We start from the raw sequence: 14,368 nt of genomic DNA on the forward strand, positions 1-14,368 counted from the left end.
CCAAAAGATGTGTTCCAGAAGCCCAGCATGGAGAGGGCTGGAAGGGACATCTGGGGATCATCCACTCCAGCCCCCTCTGCAGCTTGCCCAGGGGCACAATGCCCAGGCAGCTTTGGAATCTCTCCAGAGAAGGAGGCTTCACAACCTCTTTGAGCAGCCTGCACCCAGGCTCCAGCACCCTCACAGCAAAGGAGTTTCTGCTTGGGGTCAGATGGAGCCTCCTGGGTTGCAGTTTGTGCCCACTGCCCCTTGTGCTCTCCCTGGGCACCACTGGGAAGAGGCTGCTGCTATTCTCCTGACCCTCACCCTTCAGCTCTTGCTGAGCATTGCTCAGCTCCCCTCTGGGGCTGCTCTGCTCCAGGCTCTCAGCCCCAGGGCTCTCAGCCCCTTTGCTCCTCACAGAGCTGCTCCAGGCCCCTCAGCAGCTTTGTAGCCTCTGCTGGACTCTCTCCCTGTCTGTCTAGAAATAGGGATCCCAGAACTGGACCCAGTGCTCCAGGTCCACATCTGGGCAGAGGAGGAGAACCTTGCTTGCCTTGCTGGCCACACTCTTCTTCGTGCAGCCCAGGAGACCTTTGGTCTTCTTGACCATGTGGCTGGCTCACAGGGAGCTTGGCCATCAGCACTCCCAGGTTTTCCCTCTGGAGCTGCTTTCCTGCAGGTCAAGCCCTCACCTCCTGGCTCCATCAGCATGCTGGGAGGGGTGGTTGGACACCTAGGAGTGCTGAGTGTTCAGGAGCACATTTGGGATCTTTCCCCACAGCACTGGGGTGGTGCTTGGATGGCTCTGGAGGTCTGGATTAATGTCAGGAGCTCCTCAGAATTGCTCTGTAGAAAGCCTAACCCCAACAGAGTAGGAAAGAGCAAGGCTTGTGCAGGCTGTGTGGGCTCCAAGCTTCAGGGAGCCACTGCAGTGAGGTCTGCAACACTTCCCTGAGCTCAGGACACATCTCTTGACTGTGTGTTTCTGGCCTGCAGGAGATCAGCTGGCACCAGGAGGTGAAGAACCAGACTCTCAGCAGAAGAAAACAGCTCCTTCAGGTGTGTCCAAGACACAGAGTGCTCCAAGAGGTAAACCCTAAAGTTTCACCCTGCCTGGGCCCTGCTGTCCTGGCTGGAAGGCACATTCCTGCCCCCCTGGAAACACCTCCTTAGTTTGGTACTAGTGAGGAGCTCCTAATGTCATGGCCCAGAACCTGCTCTTATCTTGGCTCCTGCAAGTATGTGGTTGGACTTTCTGCTGCTGGCTTCATGCCCAGCTGCAAAGGAAAGCTCTCTTTTGCCTTGGTCTGTTTATCCTGAGCTCAGGGCAGTGTAAGATCTGCTTATTGTCATCACCCTGCTAGGAGTTTGGGAGTCAGAGAACAGTTTGAGTTGGAAAAGACTTCTAAGGTCATGGAGCCCAGCACTGCCAGGGCACCACCAAGCCCTGGCCCTCAGCACCACAGCTTTGAAACCTCCAGGGATGGGAACTCCACCACTGCCCTGGGCAGCCTGAGCCAGGCCTGGACAGCAGTTTGGGCTGGAATTGTTCTGACATCCAACCAAACCCTGGCACAAGTGAGGCCTGTGCCTCTTGTCCTGAAGTTATGCCCAACTTCCTGACCTGAACCCCTCCTCTCCAGTGGAAGTTAGTGCAGAGCAGGGATCCTTCCAGGATCTGCAGGGGGGCTGCAGGAGGGCTGGGGAGGGACTGCTCAGGATATCAGGTAGTGATAGGACTCGGGGGAATGGAATGAAGCTGGAGGTGAGGAGGAAGTTCTTCATTGTGAGAGTGGTGAAGCCCTGGAATGGGTTGTCCAGGGAGGTGGTTGAGGCCCCAGCCCTGGAGGTGTTTAAGCCCAGGCTGGATGAGGCTCTGGCCAGCCTGATCTAGTGTGGGGTGTCCCTGCCCATGGCAGAGGGGTTGGAGCTGGATGATCCTTGTGGTCCCTTCCAACCCTGACTGATACTATGACACTATACTGTGATCCTTGCCTGATGGGTTGTGTCTCTTTCTCCTTGCCCTGTCACTCAGGAGAGCTGGGATGGGGTTTAGTGATGTGGCTTTCAGACCAGTGGCCTTCCATTGCTGCTCCTCTAGGACACCTGCAGGGCTTGTCTGGGCTGTTTGCTCCAGAGACAACATGGACCTAAAGGCAGAGATCCCCCAGCAGATACAACATGGACCTAAAGGCAGAGATCCCCCAGCAGATACAACATGGACCTAAAGGCAGAGATCCCCCAGCAGATACAACATGGACCTAAAGGCAGAGATCCCCCAGCAGTCCTCAGATGTGTCCTTCAAGCTTTGCAGGTTGCCTTTCAGCTCAGAGCAAGGATGCTTTGGTCCTCCTGCACTGGTCAGTTTGCACAGAATCCCAGCATGGCAGGGGTGGGAAGGGACCTCTGGCAGTCATCTGATCCAGCCCCCAAAGCAGGCTGCCCCACAGCAGGCTGCTCAGGATCATGCCCAGGCAGGTTTGGAATCTCTCCACCCTGACCTCTGCCCTTCAGATACCTTCTGCAAGCTGTGTTCTGTCCCTGCAGATCTGGATTACCTGGTTCCCAAGGCTGGCTTCTTCTGTCAGATCTGCTCCCTCTTCTATGCTGATGAAATGTCTGTGAAGAACCACTGCAAGACCCCTCTGCACCAGCAGAACATGGAGGTAAGGCTGCAGCTCTCCAGGCACAAGGGCACAACAGAAACATTTGCTTCAGTAGGCTCTGAGCATTTCCTGCCTGCAGTGGGAGCTCTCCTTGGTGACTCCAAGGGCTTTTAGTTGCAAACATGAAGACAGATGGAGGGCTGTGGAGATGCTGAGGGGCCTGGAGCATCTCTGTGAGGAGGAAAGGCTGAGAGCCCTGGGGCTGTTGAGCCTGGAGAAGGGCAGAATGAAAGGTGGTCTGAACAATGCTCATCAGTGTCCAAAGGGCAGGGGCAAGAGGCTGGGGCCAGAGTCTTCTCATGGGTGCTCAGGACAAGGGACAAAGGGCACAAACTCTGGGACCTAGCTGAACATGAGGAGAGAATTCCTTCCTGTGAGGGTGCCTGAGGCCTGCCTCAGGCTGCCCAGAGAGGCTGTGGAGTCTCCTGGTCTGGAGAGATTCCAGCCCCCCCTGGCCATGGTGGTGCTGGACAAGCTGCTGTGGGTGCCCTGCATTGCAGGGGGTTGGACTGGATGATTCCAGAGGTCCCTCCCAAGCTGCACCATGCTGGGCTTCAGACACTGAGAGTTTCTCAAGCTCATCACCTGTGTGAACCCTTCCCTGCCTCAAGGGTGGAGAGAGCCCTGGGGAGACCTTGCAGCTACATTTCAGTGTCTGAAGGGGACCTGCAGGGAGGCTGGGGAGGGCCTGGTCAGGAGGGGCTGTGGGGTAGTGTGGTTCAAAGCTGGAACTGGGCAGGTTTAGGTTGGGCCTTAGGAGGAAGCTGTGCACAGTAGGGGTGGTGAGAGCCTGCAGCAGGCTGCCCAGAGGTGTGCTTGAGGCCCCATCTCTGCAGACAAGAGACAAGCTCAGACTTGTGGCCCTGGGCAGCCTGACCTAGCTGGAGATGGCCCTGCTGCCTGCAGGGGGGGTGGACAAGATGCCCTTGGAGGGTCCCTGCCAACCCAGTGCATTCTGTGAGCCAGCAGCATGGAGCTGGCCCCAGGGAGCCCAGCCCAGTGTTGGTGGGCTGACTTTGGGGTGCTGTGTTGGTGAACCCTCTGCTGCACCTGGGGCAAGGTCTGGTTGGGGAGTGGGCAGTGGCATCACCTTGTCTCTTCCTTTCCTCCTGCAGAAATTCATGGCCAAGCAGAAGGAGGAGGAGAGCAGTGGGAAGGAGCAGAGCTGGAGGTGATCCCCAGGGCAGAAGGCTGACTCTTGGGATGAGCTCACTTTAGGGTCCAGTCCTTTCTTTCTTTCTTCCTTTCTCTTCCTTTCTCTCCTCTTTTTTTTTGTGTATTTTGCTATCACCTCAGTTTGTAATCTGGGCTCCCCCCAGGAGCATTGCTGTTGTACAAACTGCAGCTCAGCAGAGATGGACTCCCAGGGAGCACACACCCCCAGTGGCCTGGGCTTTGTACAGGAATGAAACCATCCAGCTTTGGGAGGGCCCTCACCACTGTCAACACACAATAAATGCTCTCACTGTATAGTTAACACCAGGGGGGGCCTGGCTTTGGTGTCCTTTCTTGGCTCTGGGGGCTGGAGAGAGGAAACATTCCTGAGCTCTGCCTCTGCTGCTGCTGCTTTCCAGTGCCCTGAGCAGGTGGAATGTGCCAGGCCACGTGTGCTCTGCACTGCCCCAGAGCACTGCCCCAGGGCACTGCCCCTCACTGAAGCCTGCAGTCATCCTGGGGGGTGGTTCTGCTTCCTGTAGCCTCCCTTTTCCAGTGGCACAGCAAACATCCTGCTGGAAGAGGCCTCCAAGGTGATCCAGGCCAACCTTCCACCCAGCACTGAAGGGGCAGCACTGAACCATGTCCTGGGTGGCTGTAGTCCCAGAGAGAGGAGGGAGCAGCTCTCTGCTGTGAGGCTGCTCACAGAGTTCAGCCTCCTGTAAATCCTGCTCCCAAGAGGACTCAGTGGCAGTGCTTTAACTGCTTCCCCAGGGGTGAGGAGCTTCCTGAAGGACACTGAGGTGCTGCAGCATGTCCAGAGAAGGGCAGCCAAGCTGGGGGAGGGTCTGGAGCAGAAGTCTGGTGAGGAGCAGCTGAGGGAGCTGGGGTTGGTCAGCCTGGAGGACAGGAGGCTGAGGGGAGACCTCCTGGCTCTCTACAGCTCCCTGGCTGCAGCCAGCTGGGGGTTGGCCTCTTCTCCAGAGGAACAAGTGATAGAACAAAAGGAAACAGCCCCAAGTTCCCCCAGGGGAGGTTTAGGTTGGGCATGAGGAACAATTTCTCCTCCAAAGGGGCTGTCAGGGGCTGGCCCAGGCTCCCCAGGGCAGTAGTGGAGTCCCCATCCCTGGAGGGGTTTCAGAGCTGTGGTGCTGAGGGCCAGGGCTCAGTGGTGCCCTGGCAGTGCTGAGTCTTTTCCAACCAAAATGATTCCAGGATGCTGTGACTCAGCTCTTGGAGTCCTCTGCCCAGCTCCTGTGAGCTGATTTCCACAGCAAGCCAAAGAGGTTTTGCCAGAGATCTCCTTCCTCTGAAAGAGCTTCTCCTGGAGAGCTGCAGAGGAGATAGAGCACCTTGGAGGCCCTGAAGGGCACTGCAGGGGCGAGCTGTGGGCAAACAAAGAGAGTTTGGCTTTAGATCCATGGCCAGGGGCTCAGCCAGGGAAACCTGCTGCTGTCCCATGCCCACTCACAGCTCCTCAGTCCTGCTCCTGGGGACACCAGGACACCTCAGGTGAAGCCAGGTAAGTGGTGCAGCACCAGCAGGAGAAGCTGCAGCCCTGCTGGGGACAGCCTGCCTGAGTTTGAAGGGGTGGAAGTCCTGCATGCCCAGCAGGAGGTGGGGAAAGAGACACCCAAGGCCCCAGCACCGAGGGGTGAGCTGCTCCTGCTGCTCTGAGCATTGCATTGGCCACCTGCTGCCTGTGCCCTGCCCTGGGCACAGCCACAGGACTGCTGCCACCTCCTCCTGCCAGCATCTGGCTGCAGATGGAATGGCTTCAGTGAGATCCCTTGGAGCTTTTGCAGCAGCTTAGCTTCTGCCCTTGCAGGAGTTTGTCCTCCCCACGTGGAAGGGTGGGAGACACTTGAGGTGGTGTTGGCTGCTTTGCTGTGTTCATGCTGGGCTGTTTGTTGCCCCCCCTGTGGCTTTTGTGGGGCCTGGCCCAGGGGCTTGGGATGCCCAAGGTGGTTATTGAAGGCTCTTCCCAAGGAGCAGCCCTCACTGGGGTGAGCTTGTGCAGCCCTCTGGGGCTTTCAGCCAAGCCAGGGGAAGGTAGATGGCCCTGGAGAGCTGAGGGGTGGGCAGAGGAGGGGCAAGCAGGGGCCTTCAGGGAGAGCTGTGCTGAGTTATCAGCTGGGAGAGAGGGACAAGGGTGATGGAGCAGCCTGGGGCTGGGCCATGCTGTCTGCTCTGAGTGCTCTCTGCTCTTGGCTGTAATGTTCCTCAATCCTGGCTTCAGCTTTGTGCCTCTCGCTGCAGGAAGGACACTGAGGGGCTGGAGTGGGGCCAGAGCAGGGCAGTGAAGCTGGGGAAGGATCTAGGGCAGAAGTCTGGTGAGGAGCAGCTGAGGGAGCTGGGGTTGGTCAGCCTGGAGGACAGGAGGCTGAGGGGAGACCTCCTGGCTCTCTGCAGCTCCCTGAAGGGAGGCTGCAGCCAGCTGGGGCTTGGTCTCTTCTCCCAAGGAACAAGTGATAGGACAAGAGGAAGTTGCTCCAGGGGAGGTTTAGGTTGGCTGTGAGGAACAATTTCTTCCCCAAGAGGCTCATGGAGGGCTGGCCCAGGCTGCCCAGGGCAGTGCTGGAATCCCCTTCCCTGGAGCTGTGGTGCTGAGGGCCGTGGCTCAGCGGTGCCCTGGCAGTGCTGGGGTGAGGGTTGGACTCTGACCAGCCAGGAGGATTCTGTGATTCCACCCTGCCAGGACCTCGCTGAGCCTCTTGCTGGGAAACCCAGGGGTAAAAATAACCTCCCTGAAATAGCTGGGGGCAGGGGCTGGCCCCACCTGTCAGTGGGGCTGGGCATGGTGCTGGCTGCGGGGGTGACAGCCCCCCCCGGCCCGCTGGGGGCACGGGGGCAGGGCACGGAGCCTGGGCATCGTCCCCACTCCCTGGCACCTCAGCAAGGGCTGCCACAGGCTCACCCCAGGTGCAGCCCAGCCCCTCCAGGCCCCCCCCCTTTCCCCACCCTGGAGGTGATGTTGACCCCCCAGACCTGGCCCTGGCATCACAGTGAGGGGCTGGGGCTGCACCTAGGGGGTCTTCACTGACCCAAACATAGGGCAGGCCCCGGGGCAGGAGCTTCTCCTTCCTCCAGCAGCCCCCAGCCACGGGAAGCACCCACAGGTGGGAGCCATTCATGGTCTGTCGAGCCTGGCACAGCGGGGCAGAGCCTTCCCTTCCCTGCCCCTTCTGGGGGGTTTGGACCGATCCCCTCCTGCGGGCTCCCTAGGGGCTGGGACCCTCGCCTGCCCTTACTTTGAGGGTCCCAGCCCCAAGTCCCTTCCCCTCTCCATCCTGCTGGGGCTTCCCCAGCCGCTCCGCACCCGGCTCCGGGCGGGGGGGGAGATCTGTCTGATCCCGGGGCCGCATCCAGCCTCAGCCGTTCGCCTTTAAGAGAGGCGGGGTCCGGGGCGAGCGGGGCCGGGGCGGGCCGGGGCCGGGGCTCGGGGGGGACAGCGGGGGCCCGGCGGGAGGCGGCGGGGCCGGAGCGGGGCGATGCTCCGACTCTTCATCCTCCACGCAGAAAATGTCTGCACGCCGGACGCCGACATCAGCGATGCCTACTGCTCCGCCAGCTTCGGAGGTGGGGGCGACTTTGCCCTGGGGCGGGGGGGCTTTACCGGGGGGCGGGTTTGCACTGGGGAGCCTCCCGCCGGGCTCTGTCCCGGCGCTGGGCACCGCGCTGAAAGCTTGGGAGGGCTCCTGCACCTCCAGCCCCTCCCTAGCTGCTGTGGTCCTCTCCCCATCTGCCGCGCCCCGCAAGCTGCTGTGCCCCCCTAGTCTGCTGTGCCCCCCTCTATCTTCTATGCCCTTCCTCATTCGCTCTGCCCCCTCCCAGTCTGTCGTGCCCCCCTCCTCATCTGCCTGCCCCTCCCAATCTGCTGTTCCCCCTGCAGTCTGCTCTGCCCCCTCCCAATCTCTTGTGCCCCCCCCGTAATCTGCCGCGCCCCACCTGCCGTGCCCTGTCCGTTCAGCCCCCGCCGCGGGGAGCTGCTGCCCGCTCCCCCGGCTCCCCTCCTCACCCAGGAGGGGGTCAAAGCCACGGCTGTGCCCCTGGCAGCAGGCGGCGGGGGCAGGGGAGGGACATAGCTGAGCGGTGACAGCAGCAGCTGGAGCTCGGCAGCTATTTCTGGCTTTGCTCTGGTGGGGGGACAGCAGGCTGCGACCTCCTGGGGCCCACCCCATGCCTGCACGGTCCCCAAACCCCCCTGCTTCAAGGGGTGGCAGGAGGAGTGAGGCAGCATCTCGGCGTCCTTGGGGTGCAAAAGCATCTTTTGGGGGCTTGCTGAGCGGGGTGAGGAGCAGACAGGCCTTGTGTCAGCACTTTTGTCTCCTCCAATGCCTGCCTCTGCAGCTGAGGGAGACCTTCCTAGTGGCACCAAGGTCCTTGCCCCACTGCCACCGTGTCCGTGGCCATGGCAACCCCACTGCACGCTGGCCTGAGCAGCTGCTTCCTTCCCATGCACCCTTGTCCCGCAGGGGCTGTGATATGGCACAGCCTCTGCCCTGCTCCACGGGACAGAGAAGGGTCTGGCAGTAGCAATGTGCCCCCCCAGCCTCCAATCTAAGCCAGGCTCAGAGGTGTGGGGGGCTCTGATCAGGTTCTTGCCCCCCCAGGGAAGAGCCCAGCTGGGGTTTGGGTGCTGTGGAGCTGCCCAGAGCCCAGCCCAGCCGTGAGACCTCCTCCATGCTGATAAGTGCTCAGTGCTGTGGCATCCCTGGATCTGGGACCTACCTCCCCAGCAGCCCTGGGGTGCTGCAGCTCTGCAGCCCTGGGGTGCATCCCCCCTGGGGTGCTCCAGAGTCAGCAGCATCCTGTGTGAGTGGCACCTCCCATGTCCTGCTGCCTCAGCATCCTCAGGGGTGTTTCATCCCTGGATCCTGGAGCTTGGCCACCCTCAGGCTTCACAGCATTCCCATCTCCCATTGATTTAATTTGCCTTCTCTGGAGGTCACAGCATCCCCAGATCCTGGTGACTTATTCTCCACCCTCAGGCTCCACAGTAAGCCCTGGGTCCTGATGATTTAATTCACCATCTCTGGGGCTTGCAGCATCCCCAGGTCCAGGTGATTTATTTACCCTGAGGGCTTACAGACTTCCCAGATCCCAGTGCTCAGCCATCCTTGGGGTCCACAGCATCCCCAGATCCTGGTGTCAGGCTGTCCTCGGGGCTGGCAGCATCCCTGGATCGAATTTGCCACCCCTGGGGCTTGCAGTGTCTCCAGCTCCTGGTGCTGGGGCATCCCTGGGTGTGAGTGATGGATCCCTGGGGTTCACAGCATCCCCAGCTCCTGGTGCTTTGGCATCCCTGGGTGTGAGTGATGGATTCCTGGGGTTCAGAGCATCTCCAGCTCCCGGTGCTGGGGCATCCCTGGGTGTTAGTGATGGATTCCTGGGGTTCAGAGCATCCCCAGCTCCTGGTGCTTTGGCATCCCTGGGTGTGAGTGATGGATCCCTGGGGTTCACAGCATCCCCAGCTCCTGGTGCTTTGGCATCCCTGGGTGTGAGTGATGGATTCCTGGGGTTCAGAGCATCCCCAGCTCCTGGTGCTTGGGCATCCCTGGGTGTTAGTGATGGATCCCTGGGGTTCACAGCATCTCCAGCTCCTGGTGCTGGGGCATCCCTGGGTGTTAGTGATGGATTCCTGGGGTTCAGAGCACCTCCAGCTCCTGGTGCTGGGGCATCCCTGGGTGTGAGTGATGGATTCCTGGGGTTCAGAGCACCTCCAGCTCCTGGTGCTTTGGCATCCCTGGGTGTGAGTGATGGATTCCTGGGGTTCAGAGCATCTCCAGCTCCTGGTGCTGGGGCATCCCTGGGTGTTAGTGATGGATTCCTGGGGTTCACAGCATCTCCAGCTCCTGGTGCTGGGGCATCCCTGGGTGTGAGTGATGGATTCCTGGGGTTCAGAGCATCCCCAGCTCCTGGTGCTGGGGCATCCCTGGGTGTGAGTGATGGATTCCTGGGGTTCAGAGCATCCCCAGCTCCCGGTGCTGGGGCATCCCTGGGTGTTAGTGATGGATTCCTGGGGTTCAGAGCATCTCCAGCTCCTGGTGCTGGGGCATCCTCGGAGTTCACAGCATCCTTGGATCCCAATAACTTAATTCACCCTCCCTGGGGCTCACAGCATCCCCAGATCCCTGTGCTGAGGCACCCCTGGGGTTTGCAGCATCCCCAAGTCCACAGGGATGGATCGAGCATCCTTGGGTTTAGCAGCAGCCCCGGAGCCCAGCGATTTAGCCTCCCCCCAGGGCTCCCTGACCCCCAGATCCTCGATCTTTAGTAACCTCCGAACTCCCAGCATCCCAACTCTTTGCAACCTCCGGAGCTGCCGCGTCGAGGCGCTTGCTGTCACCAGCTGGGGAGGGCTGGGATGGAGGAAATGGTGATGGGGGGGTGGGTGGGTGTGGAGGGGTGGCCAAATCCTGCCCCCAAGGGCTAAGTCCGACAGCTTGACCTGCCAGTGCCCAGCTCCATCGCCCAGCCATGCTGCGGTGCTTGCTCCAACGGGCCACCCACCTTCCCAACTTGGAGAAGGGGGACAAGCAAAGCGACCCGGTGGCCAGTTTGACTTTCCGAGGTGAGAGGGACCTTGAGTCTGGGCTCGGGATGGGTGGTGGGGGGGTTGTCCTGTCTGCTTTTACAGCCACCTCGAGCTGCTTTTACAGCGCTGGGGTTTGCTAAGCTCTATTCTTCTCCTAAACCCTCTCCACCCCACTACTGAGTGCCCCATACCACATCCCCCTGCCACCACCCACCCTTCCATCCCCCCTCTAGACCTCTCCCCCCTGCCACCACCCACCCTTCCATGCCCCCCCCAGCCCTCCCCCCTGCCTCCCGCTGTCCTGCTCACACGTGTGACACCAACCCGTCCGAGGCTGCGGGTTTTTATCCCTCTGCCTCCAGGAGTTTGCGGTGTGGGGGTCAGTGAGAAATCCCATGGGAATTCCACCCCCCGGGGTGGGGACGCTTGGGGGCTGGCTCCGTTGGGGGCTGTCACAGCATCTAGAGGCGCTGGGGTGTCCGGGAGAGCCCCGGCAAAGGGCAGCACAGGGAGGGCTCTGCTGCGGGACTGCTCTCCCCGTCTGGTTTCCTCGGGGAGTTGTCTCTTTTGGCCGGGGGAGGTGGGGTTGGGGGGCTGGGGGGTGGGCGTTGAGGGCTCTCGCTGCCTCGGAAAGCCATGCGGTGGCCACCGGGAGCGGGGTCTGCCTTTGCCGCAGGCTGCTGCGCCCAGGGGTGCTCCGCATGGCTCTCCTGCTTTTCTCTTAGTTATTCATGAGGGAGGGCTAAGGAAGCAGCCCTTCGGCAGGGGGCTGTCCCTGGGGCCGGGGGGGCTGGGAAGGGAGCCCCTCGAAAGCACTCGCTGCAGGATGGGGAAGGGCTTTTTTTAGGCGGCTGTTTCCTGGAAAACTTCCATTTTTAGCTAAAAAAGAAAGGAAAGGAAGAGGCTGAGCAGGTTCTGCCTTGGCTTTTCCTGTGCAGACTGGGGGGAAGGTGCTGCTGGCCCCCACCCCACCCAGGACTCCTCATCTTCATCCCGCGGTGGGTGCTGGGTGCTTGCCCGGCAAGGTTGGACTCCATCCCTCCCCTCTGGCCGGATCCCGAGAGCCTGGGGGGGAATTCCAGGCTCTGTGTCCCGTGAGCATGAGGTGCAAGCAGGATCAGGGCTCTGACCCGAGGGGCTTGGAGTGGCCTGGGCTGGGTGACAGCGCCCAGAGGTGCCGTGGCAGGGCGGGGGGGGCACCCTCCCGGCTCCGGTCTGGCTCCAGCAGCCACTTCAGCTCCAGGCTGGGAGCTTGAGCAGGGACTCCTTACAAAAGGGAAACAGGAAAAGAGCCCTTTGGAGCTGCTGGGACGGGAGGGAGAACCAAAGGGAGAATATTTTGGGTGAGCAACTCGGGCTCCCTGCCAGCCCCGTGGGCCATACCCACAGCCTGGGCTACCTAGAGATGCAGCTCCAGGAGCCTCTCTGCAGCTCCACAGCTCTGGGCATCCCTCTCTGCATCCCTGTGAATCCCTCTCCACTCTCTATATCCTTTCTTCTGTATCTGTAAGTCTCTCTCTGTCTTCTCCTTATATGTCTAACTCCCTCTCTCTCCCTGCCCTTCTCTCTCCCTGCTCCTCTCTAGCCATCTCCATGCTGCCTCTGTGTATCACTCCCTGTACAGCTCTCTATGTATCTTTATAGCCCTTTCTCTTTATCTATACCCACTCTCTATCCCTCTACAGATCTCCTGCTCTATGTATCTCTATTCCTCCATGTATAGCCCTCTATATATTTATATCCCTCTCACTATGCTTCTCTCTTTCTCTATGTATCCCTTTCTAAATGTAGCTCCCTCCAGCAGCTCTCTCCCTCCAGCAGCTCTTTCCCCCTCCCTCCAGCAGCTCTCTCCCTCCAGCAGCTCTTTCCCCCTCCCTCCAGCAGCTCTCTCCCTCCAGCAGCTCTCTCCCTCCAGCAGCTCTTTCCCCCTCCCTCCAGCAGCTCTCTCCCTCCAGCAGCTCTCTCCCTCCAGCAGCTCTCTCCCTCCAGCAGCTCTCTCCCTCCAGCAGCTCTCTCCCTCCAGCAGCTCTTTCCCCCTCCCTCCAGCAGCTCTCTCCCTCCAGCAGCTCTCTCCCTCCAGCAGCTCTCTCCCTCCAGCAGCTCTCTCCCTCCAGCAGCTCTCTCCCTCCAGCAGCTCTCTCCCTCCAGCAGCTCTTTCCCCCTCCCTCCAGCAGCTCTCTCCCTCCAGCAGCTCTCTCCCTCCAGCAGCTCTTTCCCCCTCCCTCCAGCAGCTCTCTCCCTCTCCCTCCAGCAGCCCTCTCCCTCTGTGTCTCTGTAGCTCTCTCCCTCTGTCTCTCTGTAGCTCTCTCCCTTTGTCTCTCTGTAGCTCTCTCCCTCTCTCCCTCTGTAGCTCTCTCCCTCTGTAGCTCTCTCCCTCTGTAGCTCTCTCCCTCTGTAGCTCTCTCCCTCTGTAGCTCTCTCCCTCTGTAGCTCTCTCCCTCTGTAGCTCTCTCCCTCTGTAGCTCTCTCCCTCTGTAGCTCTCTCCCTCTGTAGCTCTCTCCCTCTGTAGCTCTCTCCCTCTGTAGCTCTCTCCCTCTGTAGCTCTCTCCCTCTGTAGCTCTCTCTCTCTGTCTCTCTGTAGCTCTCTCCCTTTGTCTCTCTGTAGCTCTCTCCCTTTGTCTCTCTGTAGCTCTCTCCCTCTCTCCCTCTGTAGCTCTCTCCCTCTGTAGCTCTCTCCCTCTGTAGCTCTCTCCCTTTGTCTCTCTGTAGCTCTCTCCCTCTCTCCCTCTGTAGCTCTCTCCCTCTGTAGCTCTCTCCCTCTGTAGCTCTCTCCCTCTGTAGCTCTCTCCCTCTGTAGCTCTCTCCCTCTGTAGCTCTCTCCCTCTGTAGCTCTCTCCCTCTGTAGCTCTCTCCCTCTGTAGCTCTCTCCCTCTGTAGCTCTCTCCCTCTGTAGCTCTCTCCCTCTGTAGCTCTCTCCCTCTGTAGCTCTCTCCCTCTGTAGCTCTCTCCCTCTGTAGCTCTCTCCCTCTGTAGCTCTCTCCCTCTGTAGCTCTCTCCCTCTGTAGCTCTCTCCCTCTGTAGCTCTCTCCCTCTGTAGCTCTCTCCCTCTGTAGCTCTCTCCCTCTGTAGCTCTCTCCCTCTGTAGCTCTCTCCCTCTGTAGCTCTCTCCCTCTGTAGCTCTCTCCCTCTGTAGCTCTCTCCCTCTGTAGCTCTCTCCCTCTGTAGCTCTCTCCCTCTGTAGCTCTCTCCCTCCAGCAGCTCTCTCCCTCTGTCTCTCTGTGTCTCTATCTATGTTCTCCTCTCTCTATTTCTATATAGCTCTATATCTCTCCATGTATCTCTGGATCCTTCTATCCCCCTCCATATAGTTCTCTATACATCTACATTCCCCTCTCTCTCTTTCTATGTATCTCTGTGTCCCTCTCCATGTAGCTCCCTAGCTCTCCACAGCTGTCTGTATCCTCTCTGTGATCTCCCTGTAGCTGTCTCTCTCTCTGGATCTCTATAGCGTAGCATGGCTCAGGTTGGGAGGGACCTCAGAGCTCATCTACTCAACCTCCCTGCCATGGGCAGGGACAGCTCTCAGCTAGACTCAGCTGCTCAAGGCTTCATCCAGCCTGGCCATGAACACCCCCAGGGAGGAGGCAGCCACAGCCTCCCTGGGCAGCCTGTGCCAGAGTCTCACCACCCTCATACTGAAGAGCTGCTTAGGATGCACTCTAACCCTGCTCTGCCTCAGCTTCAAACCATTCCCCCTTGTCCTGTCTCTAGACCCCCTCAGGAGAAGTCTCTCTGCAGCCTTCCTGCAGGATCCCTCCAGGCCCTGGCAGGCAGCTCTGAGGTCCCCCTGGAGTCTCCTCTCCAGGCTGAACAGCCCCAGCTCCCTCAGCCTGTGCTCACAGCAGAGGTCCTCCAGCCCTTGGAGCATCCTTGTGGCCTCCTCTGGCCTCTCTCCAGCAGCTCTGTGTCCTGCTGGGGACAGCAGAGCTGGAGGCAGGACTGGAGGTGGGGTCCTAGCAGAGCAGGGTCAGGGGGCAGAATCCCCTCTGCTGCCCTGCTGCCCACCCTGCTCTGGCTGCAGCCCAG

General features: G+C 60.0%; 2 protein-coding genes across 5 annotated transcripts in view; both read left to right on the forward strand.

The window, feature by feature from the left end:
* ZNF638 (zinc finger protein 638) overlaps nucleotides 1-4,125 on the forward strand; it is a 37,775-nt gene extending 33,650 nt beyond the window's left edge. For 2 of the 4 annotated variants that reach the window (XM_068149401.1, XM_068149403.1), the window contains exons 23-25: nucleotides 979-1,071; nucleotides 2,530-2,648; nucleotides 3,764-4,125. In XM_068149401.1, the coding sequence (XP_068005502.1) occupies nucleotides 979-1,071; nucleotides 2,530-2,648; nucleotides 3,764-3,823 (272 nt within the window). In that variant the 3' untranslated portion in view covers nucleotides 3,824-4,125. Of the gene's footprint in view, nucleotides 1-978; nucleotides 1,072-2,083; nucleotides 2,508-2,529; nucleotides 2,649-3,763 lie in introns of those variants that run through there. The other 2 variants (XM_068149404.1, XM_068149405.1) reach the window with 2 other exon arrangements.
* A 3,145-nt stretch (nucleotides 4,126-7,270) lies between these two features.
* DYSF (dysferlin) overlaps nucleotides 7,271-14,368 on the forward strand; it is a 91,827-nt gene continuing 84,729 nt past the window's right edge. Inside the window, exon 1 of the mRNA XM_068149732.1 lies at nucleotides 7,271-7,382. Coding sequence (XP_068005833.1) covers nucleotides 7,295-7,382 — 88 coding nt within the window. The 5' untranslated portion in view covers nucleotides 7,271-7,294. The remainder of the gene's footprint in view (nucleotides 7,383-14,368) is intronic.

Source organism: Melanerpes formicivorus, unplaced genomic scaffold, assembly GCF_026170545.1.
Source record: "Melanerpes formicivorus ecotype bairdi unplaced genomic scaffold, bMelFor1.0.p_v2 SCAF_18, whole genome shotgun sequence".
Lineage (NCBI taxonomy): Eukaryota > Metazoa > Chordata > Aves > Piciformes > Picidae > Melanerpes > Melanerpes formicivorus.